Below are 19746 nucleotides of genomic sequence, written 5' to 3'. Positions count from 1 at the left end.
GATTTAAAGGAAAAATGTATTTTGATTAGAGTATTCTTCTAGAAAGGATATGAAACCTATATCTTACTGGAAGCTTGATTTCCATAAATAATATCTTTAAAAAATATATTTCAACAACCATGAAAGGATCTCTGACCCAATTGGCCACCAAAGAAGCACCTTTTCTGCAAAAAAATAAGCCTCAAAATGACCAATAATTGTTTTCCTTTATAACTTTCCTTTAATAAATGGATTTCCCCTTTTTTTGTGGTTAATCCCATTTGCCTTGAAATATATTTGTTTTTCAATATTACACACTTTGTGGGTCAACGATGGCTACCCTGTAATAAGCAACTGTTTAAGCATTTACCCCCGAAAATTGAAGATTTAACATTTTGATGGATTTTCAATAAGCCCCATTTTCGGGCGGGGAATCACTTTTGGTGCCTGAGCTGATGACAAGACCCATTATTGGGTATCCGCTTTCGCAAAGGGTCCAATTAGAGAGTGCAGGATGAGTTTAAAATTGAATTTAAAATGCATCATACTGTTTACCGTAATAATATCGACACATTTATGGGAATTCACTTCGCTCCATGCCCACTCCACTTCGCTCACCACCACTCCTGTTCGAAATCCCTTGAGGGCCGCGAAGAAAAAGTCGCAATGATGATCTTCGTCGGGCCACGGTCCTGGTCCAGGTCCAGGTCCAGGTGCTATACCTTAATGGGCTTTTGTTTTCTGATGACCAGGCCGGCGGCTGTTTCTACCTCGTATCTGTATCTGTATCTTTTCCAGAGTGCCTTACTGTCCTGTTCGGTTAAATAAATTTAAAAGTTGCCGGATTTTTTCAAACTCCTTCGAAGGGGACAGATGTTTTCTGTTCGGGGCTTTTTTTCCTTAAAGCTTTATGATTTTTTTTCCGGCATCCTCCCGCTCTGAGTCAACTGATATTATGGATGCTTTATTATTGTATAGTTTGTGTGTGTAAGTGTAGTTGTACCTGTGCCTTTCCTGCATCTGTTATCCTGACAGCAGGACTCACCTCACCCGCACACTGGGGAGGTAATCGATCTCATGTGGTTTATTTACATCCGTTATTGAAATTCACTTTTTCCTCTTGCTCTGGCTCCTGTCGTTGTTGTTTTTGTTGTTCGTCCTGCCTTTGTTTTATGAATTGGCTTTGTGTACCTGCCCCACTGCACCACCGCACTCGCCCCACCCCCTGAACACCCCGCTACCCTTCAATCCTCAGTATCGATGACAATTGCAGTTTTTGGCATGCAGCTGGGCGCATTTACATCCGCTTGCTGTGTGTGCGCCTTTTAAAAACAGATTTTTTTGCTTCGCTTTGCTTTTTCTTTACCTTTCTTCTCGTTTCGGTTTTATATTCCTTTTTTTTTTTTTTGAATTTTCTGCAAGCGGAAGTAAAATACTTCCTAGTGTTTTAATATTTCAGTTTGCCGAATAATGTCCCGGATTTGGGAGCAAATGATATGGGAAATGATATCTGAATATTGTATTCACTAGGGAGTGAGTGCAAAAAATTGGACTAAGCCAGTTCTGGTTAGGATAGGTCAGTTGAATTTCATATATTTTTTTTCAGGGAATTAAATAAAAACTTTACACCTGGTTGCCTTTAATTTAATTGAATTCTTTTGAAATATGGTAAAGAAAACGTTTTCAAAAAAGATACTAAGTTAGAAACCAATATCCTTACTTCTTTCTATTTCTTTATAACAAAGCATATTGTATTTTTTATCAGAGCCACAAAATATAAAAAGTGCTAGTTACATAAAATACTCAAGTTTATAGATCTAGACCGCTCCTTACCTTTTATAGGCTTGTTAGATTTGGATCGTTAAACAAAGTTTTGAATATTTTAAACTTATCCAACTACTGTTCCTTTTAATTATAAAAAAAGTAACATATTATCTTATATAATGGGACATTCCTAGAAACTCGCTTTAAGATCTTAAGGGTCCAGTACAATGTGGTTACGGTATATGAGCCGAAATTTCAGATATTGTTACAAAGAAATTCTCACAATAACCGACTCGCTGACACCTATAGAAATGCAAATGTATGGTATTTAAGGCCTAAACCATTATGTAATCTTCGTGCACTCATATGGTTTATGGAGCACATCGCTGCGGATATCAAATTGTATCTACAAGTCCAATTTAATTATGAGCCACGCAAGGCCCATCAAAGTTTCCGAGGTAGTCGATCCGATGCAGGTGCAAATGCCACTTTGGAGGACCATCTACCAGCTACCATCCACCAGTAGTCGGTCTTCGGTCGTCAGTCGCCAGTCAGGGATCCCAGCTCATTTTCGGTTCCACATTATTATTATCCACGCTTTGAGTTTAGTCCGGTTTGGTCGGGGAATGCCGCTCTACAATTCATTTGCAAAGCGTATCCAAAAATGCTGATGGGATTATTATATGTTGGGACTGCGACTGCAGGTGGAATATCTCAATGTCCGAGCAGGTCTTTATTTTTTAATGCTGTGGATTGCTTTGTATTCTCTGTTTCCCTTCCCTTTCGGCTTTAAGCATTAATTTATGTATTAAAAGTTAGAAATCCGTGTGGACAGGTGAATTTTTTCTGTTTTTTTTTTTTTTTTGTATGTAATTCTATATTGAGGATTGTATTGTCGATTAAAAAAGGTATTTAATACCTGGATGAAATAATAGGTACATTATAAGAAAGAGATATTGAATCTTCTTTTAAAACAGCTCCGCTATAAAATATATATTCTTTCAAAGTTTTTGGATTTAAAAATTAATTGAAAACCACCTCCATGTAGTTTTATTTTCATAAATTCAAAACAAAAACTATCCTAAGCCATTGAATATTTTATTAAAATATAAATCTCTATCTGAAAAGTGTAAAAATCCCGAGAAAAACCTGGCTCATTGTCATTCATCATATAAATCAGAAAAAACTGAATTCGCACACACGACAGGACATCGGCTTAGAAGCCAAAGTGTTCGATTGTATGCAAAAAAAAAATGAAATCTCAAAACAATGAAAATAATGATGAAAATGGAATCGAATGGAATGGCTTTATGTATGGATCGGTGTGGAATGCCGCAGGTGGCCACAAACATTCGTTCGCTCGCGATTCCGTCCGTCTGCCCGTCCGTCCGCCGCTCGCTTTTCAAGTGTTTGCCGTTGCCGTTGGACAAATTTACATGCGCGCCTTGCACACAATGAGGCGGCGGCTGACCTGGTCAGGTAACCAGGTAGCATGTAACTTCCAAGGCCCATAGACTGAAAAAATAAGTATTGAGATTCGGTTGAAGCCAGTACACAACATATACTCACATATACCTTAAACTCCCTTTTCTTTTCACAGTGTACTGTCCACAAGTCCAGCAGCTACCTGGAACATGTCCGGCACTGGGACACACGTCGCTATTCAAATAGTCCAACGAGTTCGACCAGGTGAAGGCATCCCTCCAGTCTCGGCAAAGGCAAAATGCAAATACAAACGCATCATTTAAATGATGGAAAATCAAAAGGATGCTGGACCGTGTGATTTCCGCTCTGAACACCGCTTTTTTTTATCCTTTGTAAGTGCGAGAGTGCGTGAAAGGTGTCCGCTCCTTTTGTTCAAAATATTTTAATTAAATGAACTGAGTTAAGCCCCGTGGGCCGATTGGGAGGATGGGAGATGTCTGCTCGACCGGCCAGGACGATGGCAAATCAATCATTTCCAGGCAAATGCGGTCAAAATGCAATGCTCAATTAAATAAGCCATACAATGGAATACCAAAACTGGAGGGAGAGACAGTTCCTTTGTTGTGAGGAATCCAGGACATCGGCGAAGGCCTAACGATTTAAAGTGTAAATGGTGGATGTGTTTAAAAAAAGCCAGTTGACAGCAAATGGTTTTAATTTTTAAGATCCATATGGAGGGTGCTAGCAGATTGAATGTTAATCAAGTGCAACGGCATGTTGAAAGCCCCAAAAAGCATAGAGGTGTGTTTTAAGGAATATACATACTTTTTTATACTCTAAATTAAGGTATTAACTATTCTTATTTAAGTCACATATTCAGTTGTTTGAATACTTAATTTTATTTACTTTTTAGATATTTTTAAATAATTTCTTACAACTTTACAATTTCTTAAAATTTAAATCTTAGCCTTTAAGCCCTCAATTTTAAATTTTTCTTTTAATTAAAATTTTTATTAGAAATTTAAAAATCATACTTCTATACTACTTCTAGTTAAGGTATTTAGCTTGGTGGCAAAAACACCTAAATGCGTGCTAAAAACCAGTTTCCAACGCCAAAAACTACAAATCCGTAAAGGTCCTGCATCCGCCACCATCACAGATTGAGTGCAAATATGCATTTGCATGCCGGGGTGGCCCTCCGAACACTTAAATTCCATCTCTAAACTAAAAACGCAAAACGCTCAAAAAACGACAAACGACCCCCGGGGATCCTGTCACCTGTTCTTTGGAAAATGGACGGGCAGGCGGATAGTGCCGGGGGTGGAGTAACTGGCTCATTTACATGCGATTGAAATACGCGGAATCAAAGTGCATAGAACGGTGGCGGGAGGACGAAGGACGAAACAAAAAAAACCAACAACATTCAATTGGCTGTGCATTTTTTTTCCGGCTGCATGTGAATATTTGGATTCTGGGCTAATTAAAAGCACATCAAAAGCGCACAAAATTTGCATAGCAAACGAAACGAAACGCTGCAAAAATTAAATAGAAATTGTTAGTTGCACTTTTTCCTTTTCACTTCGTCAAAGCTGCCAATGTCAAAAAAAGTTTGTCATGAATAGCTGTCGTTAGAGGAACAGGAACAGGATTCTGGGCAGGAGAGGGGAGCCACAGCGAATCGTCCAATAAATGTCAGCGGAACAAACTTTGTTTGCCAACTATTTTTATAATTAAACAAACTGATTGTGATAAGTAGGAAAATTAACGTAAAACTTGTCCCAAGTGCGGGGCTCCAAAGGTCCGGTCCGGCCATAATTTTGTCAAACGTCAAAGTTCCTGGTGCTTGTTCAACCAAGCCCTTGAACAACTCAAGAATAACTTTGAGCCAGGCAAACGTTTTAGTTCTACATGGTCCAAAGTCAATGGTTTTTACATTTTTTTTAAAGTTTAACATGTTTATCTTGAACTAAACTAGAACTCTACATAATAATAAATCTATATATGTATTTTGGGTTAAACATTTCATGATGCCAAACATAACAACGGTTTTGGTTTTGTAATTATTTGTACAATTGTTTAATTTCTATAAACATAATATTTAAAATTATATTATTAAGATACTATATACAACCAGCCATTGAAACAACGCATCTGATTGCTGATAGTACCTATGAAAGCTCTTTATCTTGTGTTCGTAGAACTCTCTCTGGCTTACAAGGCCTGAAGTCATTACTTTGACTTATTAGAAACACTCATGTATAATCCTAAATCAAAACTATGATGATTTGCTGGTACTGGCCGCCGCAGCAGCAGCTGCCTGGGAGGCATGGTGCTTAGCCACCGCCTCCTGGGCCTTACTCAGCTGGATGTAGCCTTCGTGGGCACGGGACCGCAGCTCGCTCTCTACATTCTTGTTGACAGACTTCGATATGACGGCCTTGATCTTCTGGGTCTCATTGAACTTGGCCTTCTTGGCCTGGATGGGAGCATCTGAAAAGTAAGGCGCATATTTAAATGGAAACCTGATAACAACTTGTTGATACTCACTAGCACGGCGGGTGAAGGCGGCCTGTTTTTTCTTCTGCTGCTTCTGAATGGAGGCTGGAACCTTTGCCTTCTTGAACTTTCCCTGTGGCATCTTAGTAAATTTATTTAAAGCGTTTTTAGTTTTTAGATAATTAACAACAGCACGTTGTTTTGTTTATCGAAAAGTGTGACCCCCTTAGAAACTGCCTTGGTGGCGATAACTGTCTATCGATTTCAGAGGGCTGCCAATCTGCTTCAAAAATATCATAATTCCGTTAATTTATTTAATTTAAAATTTAATTCGAATAGAGTTAATTTTTAAATTCAATATATTAGTCATAAAAGGTAGACTGTATTTTATTTTATTTATCTTTATTTTCGATTGCTGGCTCACTTAATGGTAACTTGAATTTTTAACGTATATTGTTTGCTTAATCGCTTGCTTTAAAGTTTAAACTAAACACAGAAAAGTTCACATTCAATGCAAAACTCATATTGTTCGCGATAATCGTTTTAACAAGAAATAATTAACATTTAAAAGCGCAGAATATTTGTTTATATGCAAGTTAATTGGGATTCAGTATATCCTTATTTATGTACGTATGTATATGTGTATATATATTTATAAATATTTTATTTTCTGTTAGTTTATTTAGCTTTTTCACTACTACTTGTTGTCTTTGCTCACTTGGTGATTAAACAGAGTTATTCAACGATTGAATTTTTTGTTCTTATAAAAATTGTTTTACAAAAATGTATGCATGTGTGTGTATGAGGGGGTGTATGTTTCCGAGTGGTATGTATACATATATAAATAAAACAATTAACTGTTCAGTTTGGCAACAATAATGCCAGTTACAACTAATCCTATTATCACAGCAATCACCAGAAGTATCAGGATCTTGCACCTGTAACTCTGGCGACTCCTGGCCGCCTTGGCCAATTCCGAGGCTCCCTCCTCCACATTGGTGGCCGTCCTCTCTATGGTATTCTCGATCAAGTCTGTAAAAGTCGAAAGGAATTCAGTTTATAAGCTCTTACTTATATTATTTTAAGCATAGTCCCATTCGAGATATATAAGTTATCAGTTTATATCCTTATCAGCGAAGTAATGATAAAAATATCAAAGAGAAAACTTAATATTTGTATAATAATTTCAAAGAATTGTGGTTTTTTCTTTAATTTATGATAAGGTTTCCCTGTACTTGTATCTTGAATTGGACTTCAGGCTGGCCACTCACCCAATTGTTCGCCCTGCTCATGCACCAGCCCACTCAACTGAGTCATTATCTGGTTCACATCGATGATATCCGACTCGATTTGTTCGACCTGGCGCTGCCGTTCCACCAGCAAGTCGTGCTCCTGCTGCAGTCCGGCTTGCTCCAAACGCTGCTGTTGGAGCAGCTCCTCGCGGGCCAATGCTTCGTTTTCGTGCTCGGATTCCTGGGCTTGGCGAAGAGTCTGACGCATGGCGGTGGATATGCGCTTCTGTTGGCTGGAATACTTTTCGACCACGCTCTGGAACTCTTGAGTCAGCTTCTCTAACTGCAGCCTCTGCTGCTTATCGCCGTGCCGGACGACAGCCTGTAGTCGCTGCAGGTCCTGACTGGTGGTCTGAATCCGGGCATTGGTCTTCTTGTTGATCGAGTGCACCTTTTCGCGCAGCGCCGGTTGCTCACGGGGCGTGTTGATCAGCTTCAGTTGCTTCTCGAGCTGCTTGCTGCTGCTGTGAACTGCGGTGATGTTGTGTCCTATATCCTCGCTGAGGGTCATAAACTCTGTGGGGCTGAAGCCCGAGGAACCGCCTGCCGATGCAAAGCTCACCTCTGGGGTGGTGCCCTCCGCCGTGGCCCCATAGTCGCGCCGCGGACCTCCGCCTCCAGCGGGATTGTTCAAAGCCTGGGACATGACGACTGCTGCTGCTGTGACTTTGACTTTAACTGATTGGCTGAGTGTGTGGCTGGGTTGCTGGATGGCTGGATGGCTGTGGGTGGAGTGAGAGTTCTAGTTTGTGGCTTTAAAATGGGGCGACACCTAACACCGCTCGCTCGCTGGGCTTTGCATACGAACACAAACTCAAACACTGGCGAACAAACAGACAAATCCCTTACAAATGATTCACATGCGATGAAGACTGCGCATTGTTTTTGTTGCTCTTGTTGTTGCTGTTGCTATTGCTGTTCTTCAGCTCCAACTTATCAACATATGACTTGTGTATTTGTGTGCCTTCCTGTGCGCCAGTGTGTGCGTGTGTGTATCGATGAGAAGCATTTACGTGTTTCTGCCTCGCATATGACCCGCGGGGGGAGTGGGGCGGCGAATCTTGTACGGATTCCGGAATGACGATGGGTCTGGTTACCTAGGACTTACTTCACAGTGAATTCTTTTGGGTGCGAGTGCCAATGTCAGCGGACAAAGCCTTTCACTACGCAAAACACAATGATAATTCTTCACAGCAGCGCAGCACACAGCTCTCCAAGTGTGACCAAATTTGATGGGCGATGAGGGGCGTTTATCGATGCTGGGGGCTGTTATCGATTGTATGGCGCCAACTTATGGCCCCAAAGGGGGAACTATTTTGCCAATTTATTTTGTTTTGGCAAAACATGAGCTCTCATAATGTAAATAAAGGAAAATGCAATGTACCTGAGTCTAAACAAATTGAATAAAGCTGGCCAACAAAAATTATATTTTCCTAGCTAAAAATGTTGATTTCTTAAACCAGTTTCCGAAGAATTTTAGAATCAAACGACTCTAGGTTATCTCTTTTATATTTATTCACTCCCAAATATATATTCTTTTTAAATATTTGAAAAAGTTGTTGATTTAATCTTCCCTATAACTGCAACTACCACGGAGAATGATTTCTGAACCACTTGGCTTAATTAGATTAGAATCAAATGGAACTAAAATGTATTACAAACCGCAGCAGTTCCCAAGAGTTACAAAGAAAACGACAATCTTCTACGTTCTTGGCTTGTAATTCCGTAGCTTAACGTACAGAGTTATGCTAAAAGGTAAAACTCCTCAAACTTCTCTCCAGCATTCTTTTTTTTAGTGGGTCTTGGCGGCCAGACGCTTGTCGCGCTCCTCCGAGATGGTCAGCTTGACACCCTTGCCCTTGGGCAAGGAGATGTAGGGCTTGTTACCCTTGCCAATGATGAACACGTTGGTCAAACGGGTGGCGAACACATGGCCCTGGGAATCCTTGATGTGGACAATGTCGAAGGATCCGGGGTGACGCTCACGGTTGACGACGGTGCCGACACGTCCCAAATTCCTGCCTCCGGTGATCATGCACAGGTTGCCTGCCGATCAACAAAAATCAATTAGTTTTCACCAAAAATATAGCTAAATAGTAGTTAAGATTGTAATTGCACGTAAAAGTTACTGAGACGACTGTGGTGTGCCGAATCAGAGACCGTCGTGACAAAAATTGCTCTTGGCTTGTGTTTTTGAACCACGCAACTTAAGTAATCGTTTTGTGGTCTTCGAACCAGCCAATACAAGTACAGATCAGATTGAATTCTTACCGGAATCGAACTTGATGTAGTCGGTGATCTTGCCGCTGGCAATGTCGACCTGCACGGTGTCGTTGGCGTGGATCAGAGGATCCGGGTAGCGGATGGTGCGACCGTCGTGTGTGACCAGGAATGGAACACCCTTGGCTCCCAGCTGGGTCTTCTTGACCTTGCACAGCTTGTACTAAAAAGGGGGGAAAAGTAAACCAAAAGTTAGTTATATTCTTGAAAGTTTCGTTAGGAATTTGTAATTGCACGTAAAAGTTACTGAAGAAGCTAGAGATGCCAGAATCAGTGACCGTCGTAACAAAAATTGCTTTGGGCTTCGTTTTGAACCAATATTCTTATAAAAAGTAAATCGGTCTTCGACAAAGCCCAGAATCTGGGCTTTTTGGAGTTTCCAAATACAAGTCTCTCTTAAATTAGCTTTGAAGCGTTTGTAATTGCACGTAAAAGTTACTAAAATGGCTGTGGAATGCCAGATCAGAGACCGTCGTATCAAAATTTGCTTTGGGCCTCGTTTTGAACCAAAAAACACATTGTTATGAGCGTAGATCGGTCTTCGACAAAGCCCACTATACACTGTACTCTCCTTTAAGCCAAATTGTGAAACACTAAGCAAGTTATTCTCATGTGACTGGAAGACTAACCTTGGCCTCCTCGGCGGAGATGCGGTGGATGGTGAAACGGCCCTTCACGTCGTAGACCAGACGGAAGAACTCACCAGTCTTCTCCAGGGTGATGACATCTGCCAGACGAATAATCATATTAAGAAACAGATTTGACAACAAAACCCATTCCAGTTAACTCACCCATGTAGCCAGCGGGGTAGGTAGGGTCGGTGCGGACCTTGCCGTCGACCTTGACCAGGCGCTGCATCACGATCTTGGTCACCTCGGCGCCGTTCAGGGCGTACTTGAGACGGTTGCGCAGGAAGATCAGCAGGGGCAGCGACTCGCGCAGCTTGTGGGGACCGGTCGAGGGGCGCGGGGCGAAGACACCTCCCAGCTTGTCCAACATCCACGCCTTGGGGGCGGCCAAACGCTTCAAATGCTTCTTGGGTCCACGCGCCTGTAAAATAAAACGGATCGTCAATTATTTCTCCGGCGTCGCACAACAAAAAGGATTCTCCCACTCACCATGTTGTACGATTCACTTTATTGTTCGGGCGGTCACTGAAACGAGAGCAAGCGGAAACGGAAATGAGGTAAAACATTAGTTCGCACATTTCGGACAACGACGTCGACGACGCAAATAGCTTGTAACACATTTTATTTTCAATAAAAACGCATAAAAGTGGGTAAAATTGAGCAAATTCGAGATAAAGCCACGTGGGGCGTCATACCTTGCCGAAACGAGAGGTTAAAAAGAAAGAGACCAGATTAGGGGTTAGCGAGCAGTCCCAAAAGCCAGGGCTACTATAAAAGGTTGCCAAATGTTTTGTTTTCCAGTTGGTAACACTAATCGATGTAGTGGTTTGGCAATAGTGCTGCCAATAATAAATAGCTAGATATAGCTGTAAATTTATATTTTAATGCAAACTTTGAAGCAAAGTTTAATAGAGATACATTTATTTAAGAAAAATATTTATACAAGATTTTAATATGAAAATTGGTCAACTCATTTCATTGCATAAATGTTTATGTTTATTCATGTTTATGTAGCTTTGGGTAAAAAAAAGTGTGGCCATTTAACAATAGACAGTGATGAGCCAAAACGTTCTTAACGCGTGTGAAACAGTGCTGGAAAATGGTCGAATAGTTTCTGTTATCTAAAATTACTTATCAAGCTTTATTTTTTAACTCCCCTATGGCAAATAATGCATTCTAGTTAAGAATTAACCTCTTATTTAGGAATGTAAGTCAACTGCTTAGATAGATATTTTTCAGTGTCCGTCTTGGCGCCAATGTGTTTTTAACAGTATTTTTAGTTTCCGGTGGATGAAAAGCTTTGCATCCCTGATAATTAGTTTTTCTTCATTATTTAAATAAGATTTATAAAAATATACTTGAAAATTTAAAGGTAGTTTTTGATATCGAATATTTACAGGTCCTTTATACCAATTTCAATATGTTTTCTGTTAACATTATGTTAAACATTGATTAACGAATAATAAAACTACACACACAAAGTCAAGAAATAGACGCCCAAAATCGTTTAAATACGCTTTAAAAACATTATATTCATTATGAGAGCCCATTAGTTTACAAATTATTCTAAATTATATTTAAAAATATCCAGGGCTACCGAGTCAACGGTCAAGATACCGCCACTAGTGTTATCATACACCCCCGCAATGGACAGCTGAATTCCGAAACATCGATAGCACCGAACATCGATGTTCAGCCACCTCTAACGTAATTTCCATTTATTTTGCTCTGCTTTCTTTCGCCGTTTTTCCACCCACAATCCGCAGAAAAATATCCCGAATTTGTGCGAAACGGTGGCCCCACATATTGTGCGTATAATTTCTTAGTTCACGGTGTTAAAACAAACCGTTTCCCATCGATTTTGAAGCCCCGAAAAAAACGACGACGTCAGTGGCGTCAGGTGGAAAAAAAAAAGGAGAAAAAGGTGGTAAAAACTGATAATTGCGATTGGAAGTTGGAAGTTAAAATTGAAATTTAACGGGTGCAGTTAAAATTAAAGTGAATTTGCAAGTGTGAAAACGCAGCGCCAAGCGTAGAGAGCTGAGAGAGTTCGAAAAAAAGGTAATTAGCGTGCCAATTTAAATGGAATTATTGGATGTGCGTGTGTGCGTGTGTAAGCGATTGTGTGAAAAAGTTGTTTTCCCTGAAAACGGCGAGTAAAATACCCAACTTTGATGACGAAATTAATAGTGTTTTTGTACTCTGCTCTATTTGTATTTGTGCTTGTTTTGATTATCTTTATGCTATTGCATTGATAACTGAAGTGTGTTGGTGTGTGTGTGTGTGTGCAGGTGGGTGGGAGAGGAGGCGAAGTTGATGATAAGCAGCCTTGTCTCCTCTCTCCAAAAGGTCGTCGCATATGGCATTTAAAATCAATTCCACCATTATGGAAGCCATATAAGCCATACCACCCATATCACCCACTTGGCCAGTAATTAGCAACTTCAGTGTCCACTCCCACTCCCATTCCCCCCCTCTCTCACTCTCTCTGTTTCCATTGAAACTCCATACAATATGGCATTTTTGCTCGTCTTTCGTCAGTTTTGGAGACCTGTCTTGCGCGTGGAGACTTCTGCTTGGCCAATTGCTGTGTATTTCTGTGGAGATACAACTTGTTGTTGCTGCCTCTTTGTGTGCAGCTGATTGAGCTCCCCCCTATTGTTTTTGTTGTTTGTTGGCTCTTTTTTTTCGCATATTCGTTTCTGGGTTCCATAGCCGCTACAGCAGATACAGATACACCGTTTCAGATTCAGATACTCAGATACGCAAATCCGCTCGCTGAAACGTTTTAACAAATAACATTTCGGCGTCATCAGCGTTTCGAGTTCAAGCAGTAGTATTATTAACTTTTGCACGGGTTCGTGACTCATTCCCGTGACTTTATCGTTATCTCATTTTCAATTCCCGTAATGGAGAAATCTTGTCATGGTTACCATAGAGAATCCGTTTTTCAAATACTTGTATTTATCCCTAATTTTCTCTAAAATGTGTAAGAACTTTTAAAGTTTAATCATTTGTCATCCCTAACAGCCACTAACTAAAAAAAAGTGCGACTCCCTCCGCTTAAAATATAAATTTGTATTTTTATGGCTTTTCCAACACTGTTATTCAAAGGCATTCATCAAACAAGCTTCTTAGAATGTTTTGTTCAAACAGATAGTAATAGGGCAAAAAGGTAGAACTTAATGAGTTTAAATCATTTTCCTTCTTACTTAGACACTTTTTAAGAGTTTTAATGATAAAACTATAAAATATCAACATTACTCACCAGAAAAGCACTTCCAAACCGCCGATAACAGATTCTTGCACGTTTTTCCCTAACTTTGTGTTGTGACTCAGTAAAAGAGGGTTTGGTTTCAACTGGAATTAGATTTCATGGTAAAAATATAAAATTTTTAGCTCTATTCCCATTTTTGGTTTAAAACCTATTTTGGAGTGTTGGAAAACTCCAATTTATGGCCTGCTACAGGGTAGCCCTTTGGGGAAGTGCTGGAAAACGAACTTTGACATTTGAGGAAGTCCGAGCTTACTTCCTTTCCGCTCCCAATAGATTTTATTTCTTTTCATTGTCAGCCTCAATCCGGAAACATCTCCTTGAATTCGTAAGAATTTTTCTTAAAATAATTATATTTTGGTGGAGTTTCTCTTAAATCCTTTCTGGAAAACCCTTTCTTTAGCCTCAAGATCCCAGTAGTTGCATCAGAGAAGGTTCTATTTAGTTTTGAAATGAAATTAAACATCTCCTATCCGGTGACGGGCTGCCAGAAGCTCGTAGAGATCGTGGACGAGCACAAGCTGCGCATCTTCTACGAGAAGCGCATGGGCGCCAGTATCGCCGCCGATGGCCTGGGCGAGGAGTGGCAGGGCTATGTCCTGCGGATCGCTGGCGGCAACGACAAGCAGGGTTTCCCCATGAAGCAGGGCGTCTTTAGCCAGCAGCGTGTCCGCCTCCTCCTCAAGTCGGGCCAGTCGTGCTACCGTCCTCGTCGGGACGGCGAACGGAAGCGGAAGTCGGTGCGTGGCTGCATCGTGAATGCCAATATGTCGGTTCTGGCCTTGGTGGTGGTTCGCAAGGGTGAGCAGGACATACCGGGCCTCACCGACACCTTCAAGCCCCGCCGTTTGGGTCCCAAGCGGGCCAGCAAGATCCGTAAGCTCTACAACCTAACCAAGGAGGATGATGTGCGTCGCTATGTGGTTCGTCGCCCCCTCCCGGCCAAAGAGAACAAGAAGGCCACCACCAAAGCCCCCAAGATTCAACGTCTCATTACTCCGATTGTCCTTCAACGGAAGCGTCATTTGCTGGCCGAGCGGAAGAAGCGACGCATTGCATCTGAGCTGGCGGCCAGCGAGTACGTCAAGCTGCTGATGACGCGCAAGCAGGAGTCGAAGGCTAAGAGGGAGTCGGACAAGCGTCGTCGCTCCCTGTCCCTGCGCAGCTCCAAGTCATCGATGCAGTCCTCCACCTCGGTCTAAAGTGATGGGACCAGCTGGAATTATTTAATTTTTTTTTTCTCCATAACAAGCCATAAAAAAGAAATATAAAAACCATGTAAAATGTATTAGATAGAGTGTGTTATTTATAGAATTTACAATCATAGCTCTTGAAACCCTTAAAGATTGCTTAAAAGTGTAAAGATTATAGAGCGTTTCAAGTGGATGGATATGCTCTTTAGGGAACTGCGAGGGCGTGTGGTGCTTACTTGGTATAAAAGTATTATTTATTGATTGGTTTTCTGAACATTCCCTGGCGTCTGAAATCGATATGAAGCAGTTAGGAGTGACCCTGAGACCCTGAGACACGGAGCAAGGTGGCCATAACTTTCCTGGCTGTGCCAGAGTCGAGTCCATTATTAATATTGGATTGCGTGATGATCTAATGCGCCCGCCTCCTCCACCAGTGCCACCACATGTTCCACATTTTGTTTCGTTGCTGACCCAATTCGACCCAAAACAATGCCAGAATACGAGAGCTAGAGGGGCTAGTTGTGGAATTATATTCACTCTTTCGCAACTTTATGTTGGAGACTTTTTTATGAAACTTTGTTATCAACAATTTCGCAAAATAATGGCCCACCACACGTTCTGAAATATACAGATTAGAAAAAACACTCCTAAAAAGAGCCAGAACTTCCAACTAGAACTGCTAGAAAGCCAAACGAACAGACCTGCTTTGGGGCCGAGTTGGAATGTCAGTTTCGGAGCAACGTTCGTGTGAAAGTTGAGACGGGAATGTAAACAGTGTTTGCCTGCCAAGCTGTCGGAGCAATCTAGTTCTCTCGCACGACAAACAAGCCAAACTAATCCCAATATCCATTATTCCATTCCCAGCATGAGCACAACCGCCGCCAGTCTCATCGAGGCGGCTCTAAATGCCAGCGGCGGCAACGCCACAACAGCAACGGCATCGACTTCCGGAACAACAACAGTGAAGCCGAATCCCAACTACATCGTTCAGGTGAAGGACAATCCGATGAGCAACTCCCTGGAACCCCTGCTCCATGTGGGCGATGGCATTTTTCTGCAAACAAAGACGGCACAGGTCCTGGCCGGTGTCTGTGTGTGGGCGGCCCTCTTCATCACCTGTCAACAGGTGAGTTCTTCAGCTCTTGAGCTATTGGCAGTTATAATAATTAATAACCTTTCCCCTTTTCAGATCTACCAACATCTTAGGTGGTATACGAACCCCCAGGAACAGCGCTGGATTGTCCGTATCCTGTTCATAGTGCCCATCTACGCCAGCTACTCGTGGATCAGCTTGCTCTTCTTCAACTCGGACAATGTCTACATTTACTTTTTCACAGTCCGGGATTGCTACGAAGGTTGGTCGATGGCACTTCTTAAAAACTATTCCTAAAGTATAGCTCTATCTTTTTAGCCTTTGTCATCTACAACTTCTTGTCGCTGTGCTACGAGTACCTGGGCGGCGAGGGAAACATCATGTCGGAGATCCGTGGCAAGCCCATCAAGACCTCATGTCTGTATGGAACGTGCTGCCTGAAGGGCAAGACCTATACGATTGGTTTCCTGCGATTCTGCAAGCAGGCCACTCTCCAGTTCTGTCTGGTTAAGCCACTGGTGGCATTCATCATCATCTTTCTGCAGGCCTTTGGCCACTACCACGATGGCGATTGGAGGTAACCACATACCATTCCTAACATGATTGATTTCTAACCCTTTTTGTATTCTCCCCTTGCAGTGCCGATGGCGGTTACATCTACATCACGATCATCTACAACATCTCTGTGTCGCTGGCATTGTATGGCCTCTATCTGTTCTACTTTGCCACCAGAGATCTGCTGACTCCCTTCGAACCGGTCCTCAAGTTCTGCACTATTAAGTCGGTGATCTTTTTGTCCTTCTGGCAGGGCGTGGGCCTGGCCATCCTCGAGAAGGCCAATGTCATCTCGCCCATTGTGGACAGTGCTGGCGCTGTCACCGCCGAGGCGGGTACTGTCTCGGCCGGCTATCAGAACTTCTTCATATGCATTGAAATGCTGTTTGCAGCCATTGCTCTGCGCTATGCCTTCCCCTATCAGGTAGGGTGTTGCCGGAATGTCGGTTCAGAGTGCTGTCTGATTAGATAGGCTCTTTATGAGGGCCGATTTGTATTTAATGAGCTGGCAAGCTCTCAAATGTTAGTCAGTAATAATGACATGGTTTTCCTTTACAGGTTTATGCTCGTAGCTGCATTAGCGATGGCCACGGACGATCTGTAACCATGCAGTCCATTTCCAGCAGTCTCAAGGTGAGTATCTGCATCTCTTTAAGATGGAATATCTAATATCTTATTGTCTCATCCCTTGCAGGAAACGATGAATCCCAAGGATATTATGACAGATGCTATTCACAACTTCCATCCGCAGTACCAGCAGTACACGCAATACAGCTCAGGTGCGTCTCACATCCACTTTCTTCTCCAGCCTTTCTTCTTAGCCCAGTTTCTTTCTCTTTGTGCTCTTTGTGCATCTGTGGCATGTTCCCATGTACCCTTCGTGCCTGCTCAACTACTTATCTTATCGTTTATGTTTTGTTGCTCTCATTTTGGATGCATTTCGATGCTCATTACCATTACCATTACCATTTCATTATCTTTATGTTTTGTTTTCACCTTTTTTTGTTTTTCTTCTTGTTTTTCTTATCTTTTGCAGAAGTAACCTCGACTCAGCGTTACGAAAAGCTCTAAATTAAAAGCAAAAAGCAAAAAAAATGCAAAAACTCTAGCGAAGCTCGCTACTAAACACTAATTGCAAACACACACACTACCACAATTCCGAGCGGGAAGCGATCCGAAAAACGAAGCAAACAAGTGTACTTATAAAGCCAACGGCCATTAAGCTTAAATCCCCCAATCCGGACTCCGGAGATACAAAAATTCAAAAATCCAAAACAAGATACTGCACTAGAGATACTGAGACGGGATACGTACTAGGCCTTAGTTACTTAACTCACTCGAAACTCACATCAGAATGCTGAAAGCTAGACCAGAAATTGCCTTTTAGTCTGTCTTTTTTTAGAATTTTTGTGTTTAGGGACAAAACTTTCTTCGTAGGGCACATAAATTTCTTCTGTATTTTTTACGTTTACAAATATCTTAAATTTAAGCATTTTTTAATGAAATTATTTACATTTAGCGATGTATGAAAACAAACTATAATATTCTGTAATATTATGTGTATCTATAAACAAAGATTTTATTAAACTGTATCTAGATTCATTTTTTTGAGCAGATTTCAAGTTAGTAACTCCCCCTTCAGCATTTAATTTTACGTATTTCCGTTTCCGCTCAAAGATACCAAAATAAATGATTATTTTCTTTTATGATTATTAATTATTATTATTTTTTTTTTTGAGAAAAAGAAACCTGTTTGATCCTTCTTTTGTGATAAGCTCTCGTCGTGCTTCTATATATTTCCGTTTGTAAATGTTTTAATCCAATTGTATAAAATATCTAAAACATCTAGCAATAAATGTACGATAAGCTTGACAACTATTTGCCTCAACTTGTTTCCTTTGTTGCATGTTTTTTGGTCTTTCTCTAAAAACTATACACCTATACCTTGGAGTAGCCTCCAAGGTGTGGGTGTTTCGAAGCATGGCATGTTTGTAAATATCTTAAAGCTCCAATCATCCGTGTGAGCTCGCGATTAAGTCCATTCCCCTCCACTAACACCCAAAACAGGTGGCAAGAACTCGCGCGGCATTCGCGTTTCCAGCTACGATCCGGATGATCCCAGTTCTGGCGGTGCAGGGTCTGGCGGTGGTGCCATGCAGACCTCCCAGCCCTCCAGTGGGGGATACAATGCAGTGGCCACTGGACCCGGATCTGGCAGTAATAATGGCAGCAACTGTATGGCCTCCAAGACGCTGGGCAATCAGAGGAAGTTCATGCCCGGGGGACAGCGAGTGGCGACCATCAGCCAGAACTATAACGAGAAGACCATGCTGCTGAGCAGTGACGACGAGTACCAGTAGATGGGTGGGCGTCTGGGCATCTGGAGGAGCAGTCCTACCACCCAATTGTTAAAAAAAAATTATGTTTTTCGTTTTAATTCGATTCTCCCGTTGCTGATTCTGTCGCTTGTACAATAATCTTAAGTAGCCCAACAGCATAGCATCCCAACCTAATAGATAATGTATCTTTACAACTGAAGATGTATCTTATAAATGTTTAAGGGTGAAAGGATGCAGGATCCCAGGGGGGAATGTAATCTTGAAGAAATTATAGGTTTTTAAAATGTAATCTATTTCTTAGAAAATTGTATTCAACTTTTGTCTTATTTATATTTTTAAAATATTTTCAAGATAGTTTATAAATCCTATAGATTGAAGATCACATTCCCCCCTCTAAGATATATCCTTAAATGAATTGTGTATGTATGTACGACTAAATTAATGCAAAAACATATATATTTTGTAAACTTACACCGCATAATGTAATTTGATTCGCTTCGATTCCATTACTATTGTGACAATTTATCGATTAATTATCGACAAAAAAAAATCAAAATAATAGCCAACTGAAACTGAAAATAATGCCACAGCACTTCTTGCGTCTCTCGAACCGTCTACAGGATGCTTCTACAATAACAAAAAACAAAAATCCACAAAAAAAGAATATATTTATAAGGCAATGGCTAATTTTTTAAAAGCAAACTTAAACACAATACACCATAGCTAACTTAGAGCGAATTTGTTAGATGAATGATTGAAATCAGGTCCAGAATTTAGACCCAGATAGATCCTTTCCGGAAATGAGATGATTGTAGTATAAAAAAAAAGAAGAAATTTTACCCTGTACAGTGAAATGTGAATGAATTTTTCCATTTTTTGGCCACTCTCCGAATGCAGAACGGTATTTTGATAATATAGCCAGGCTTCCCATCAAAATTACACGTGTGTCTGGACCAAACGGAGTGAGCCGACAAACCGGATATCCGGATAACTGAGAAAAGACCGAGAAAAGCCATAGGAAACGTCAAATTATGTATAATTATCGAGAGCGGAAGTGAAAGATGAAGAACAAAGCAGAAACGTTTTTATGTACATTTTTTCGTTAATAATATTAAAATGAGAATAAAATAAATGTCATAAAATATACTAAAGTTCATTTATGTATATAATATATCAAGTGTTTTAATGAGATTCGATTTAGTTGGCAGCAATGTACTCTCCAATATTTTCAATTTCGCGGTTACTTTAGAGCGGAGAGTTTTGGTATTTTTAGTTATCGATAACTATATTTTCTAATTGAGTAAGTATATTACATTTATATTGCATTATTTCGTTGTATATTTGTGAGAAGGGAACTGCAGATGTTTAAATTATAACTAATATTGATAAAACATATTTGAAAAATCTTCCTAATTGCCATTTGGCGG

General features: G+C 40.9%; 5 protein-coding genes and 3 non-coding genes across 12 annotated transcripts; 2 read left to right on the top strand and 6 right to left on the bottom strand.

Annotated features, from left to right (window-relative positions):
- Positions 1-5214: 5214 nt before the first annotated feature.
- LOC6506665 lies at positions 5215-5920 on the bottom strand. Its single transcript, XM_001957415.4, has 2 exons — positions 5716-5920; positions 5215-5658 (listed from the first exon to the last, which is right to left on the bottom strand). Exons 1-2 carry the CDS (start codon positions 5804-5806, stop codon positions 5444-5446), a joined length of 306 nt encoding a protein of 101 aa, XP_001957451.1. The 5' UTR covers positions 5807-5920; the 3' UTR covers positions 5215-5443.
- A 129-nt stretch (positions 5921-6049) lies between these two features.
- Positions 6050-8216, bottom strand: LOC6506664 (syntaxin-12). 3 transcript variants are annotated; one of them, XM_001957416.4, is made up of 3 exons: positions 8065-8216; positions 6936-7678; positions 6050-6696 (listed from the first exon to the last, which is right to left on the bottom strand). In XM_001957416.4, the coding sequence occupies exons 2-3, from the start codon at positions 7600-7602 to the stop codon at positions 6518-6520; spliced, it is 846 nt and encodes a 281-aa protein (XP_001957452.1). In that variant the 5' UTR covers positions 7603-7678; positions 8065-8216; the 3' UTR covers positions 6050-6517. The 3 variants fall into 3 exon arrangements, with proteins under 3 accessions (XP_001957452.1, XP_044570785.1, XP_044570786.1); XM_044714850.1 differs by having other exon boundaries at positions 8054-8198; XM_044714851.1 differs by lacking the exon at positions 8065-8216 and adding an exon at positions 7806-8024.
- Positions 8217-8659: 443 nt separating this feature from the next.
- Positions 8660-10630, bottom strand: LOC6506663 (40S ribosomal protein S4). The gene is made up of 6 exons (XM_014909376.3): positions 10561-10630; positions 10355-10390; positions 10028-10286; positions 9866-9963; positions 9228-9399; positions 8660-9002 (listed from the first exon to the last, which is right to left on the bottom strand). Exons 2-6 carry the CDS (start codon positions 10355-10357, stop codon positions 8749-8751), a joined length of 786 nt encoding a protein of 261 aa, XP_014764862.1. The 5' UTR covers positions 10358-10390; positions 10561-10630; the 3' UTR covers positions 8660-8748.
- LOC6508106 lies at positions 9061-9201 on the bottom strand. Its single transcript, XR_046024.2, has one exon. It is a non-coding gene; the product is annotated as a small nucleolar RNA psi28S-3327 (small nucleolar RNA).
- On the bottom strand, positions 9459-9596 carry LOC6508107. The gene has a single exon (XR_046025.2). It is a non-coding gene; the product is annotated as a small nucleolar RNA psi28S-3327 (small nucleolar RNA).
- On the bottom strand, positions 9651-9793 carry LOC6508108. Its single transcript, XR_046026.2, has one exon. It is a non-coding gene; the product is annotated as a small nucleolar RNA psi28S-3327 (small nucleolar RNA).
- Positions 10631-11515: 885 nt separating the features above from the next.
- On the top strand, positions 11516-19490 carry LOC6493290 (transmembrane protein 184B). 3 transcript variants are annotated; one of them, XM_014908821.3, is made up of 8 exons: positions 11516-11926; positions 15197-15458; positions 15522-15687; positions 15744-16002; positions 16065-16404; positions 16539-16613; positions 16675-16759; positions 18048-19490. In XM_014908821.3, the coding sequence occupies exons 2-8, from the start codon at positions 15198-15200 to the stop codon at positions 18338-18340; spliced, it is 1479 nt and encodes a 492-aa protein (XP_014764307.1). In that variant the 5' UTR covers positions 11516-11926; position 15197; the 3' UTR covers positions 18341-19490. The 3 variants fall into 3 exon arrangements, with proteins under 3 accessions (XP_014764307.1, XP_014764308.1, XP_001957455.1); XM_014908822.2 differs by lacking the exon at positions 18048-19490 and adding an exon at positions 17017-17858 and having other exon boundaries at positions 11518-11926; XM_001957419.3 differs by lacking the exons at positions 11516-11926; positions 18048-19490 and adding an exon at positions 17017-17858 and having other exon boundaries at positions 15195-15458.
- On the top strand, positions 13281-14427 carry LOC6493289 (40S ribosomal protein S6). Its single transcript, XM_001957418.4, has 2 exons — positions 13281-13467; positions 13543-14427. The coding sequence occupies exon 2, from the start codon at positions 13592-13594 to the stop codon at positions 14339-14341; it is 750 nt and encodes a 249-aa protein (XP_001957454.1). The 5' UTR covers positions 13281-13467; positions 13543-13591; the 3' UTR covers positions 14342-14427.
- Positions 19491-19746: the final 256 nt, after the last annotated feature.

Source organism: Drosophila ananassae, chromosome 2R, assembly GCF_017639315.1.
Source record: "Drosophila ananassae strain 14024-0371.13 chromosome 2R, ASM1763931v2, whole genome shotgun sequence".
NCBI lineage: Eukaryota > Metazoa > Arthropoda > Insecta > Diptera > Drosophilidae > Drosophila > Drosophila ananassae.
Note: the sequence above shows the minus strand (reverse complement) of the source record. Positions and strands in the feature narration are given on the sequence as shown.

What these genes read in the sequence shown, in the direction of transcription:
- LOC6506665 (XM_001957415.4), bottom strand. Translation starts at nt 5,806, where the DNA reads ATGCCACAGGGAAAGTTCAAGAAGGCAAAGGTTCCAGCCTCCATTCAG. An exon ending in CGCCTTCACCCGCCGTGCTA is followed by an intron (nt 5,659 to 5,715) that starts GTGAGTATCAAC and finishes CTTACTTTTCAG; the next exon opens with ATGCTCCCATCCAGGCCAAG.
- LOC6506664 (XM_001957416.4), bottom strand. Translation starts at nt 7,602, where the DNA reads ATGTCCCAGGCTTTGAACAATCCCGCTGGAGGCGGAGGTCCGCGGCGC. An exon ending in TGAGCAGGGCGAACAATTGG is followed by an intron (nt 6,697 to 6,935) that starts GTGAGTGGCCAG and finishes CGACTTTTACAG; the next exon opens with ACTTGATCGAGAATACCATA.
- LOC6506663 (XM_014909376.3), bottom strand. An exon ending in TCTCCGCCGAGGAGGCCAAG is followed by an intron (nt 9,400 to 9,865) that starts GTTAGTCTTCCA and finishes CCCCCTTTTTAG; the next exon opens with TACAAGCTGTGCAAGGTCAA. An exon ending in CTACATCAAGTTCGATTCCG is followed by an intron (nt 9,003 to 9,227) that starts GTAAGAATTCAA and finishes GTTGATCGGCAG; the next exon opens with GCAACCTGTGCATGATCACC.
- LOC6493289 (XM_001957418.4), top strand. Translation starts at nt 13,592, where the DNA reads ATGAAATTAAACATCTCCTATCCGGTGACGGGCTGCCAGAAGCTCGTA.
- LOC6493290 (XM_014908821.3), top strand. Translation starts at nt 15,198, where the DNA reads ATGAGCACAACCGCCGCCAGTCTCATCGAGGCGGCTCTAAATGCCAGC. An exon ending in GCTATGCCTTCCCCTATCAG is followed by an intron (nt 16,405 to 16,538) that starts GTAGGGTGTTGC and finishes TTTCCTTTACAG; the next exon opens with GTTTATGCTCGTAGCTGCAT. An exon ending in GTACACGCAATACAGCTCAG is followed by an intron (nt 16,760 to 18,047) that starts GTGCGTCTCACA and finishes CACCCAAAACAG; the next exon opens with GTGGCAAGAACTCGCGCGGC.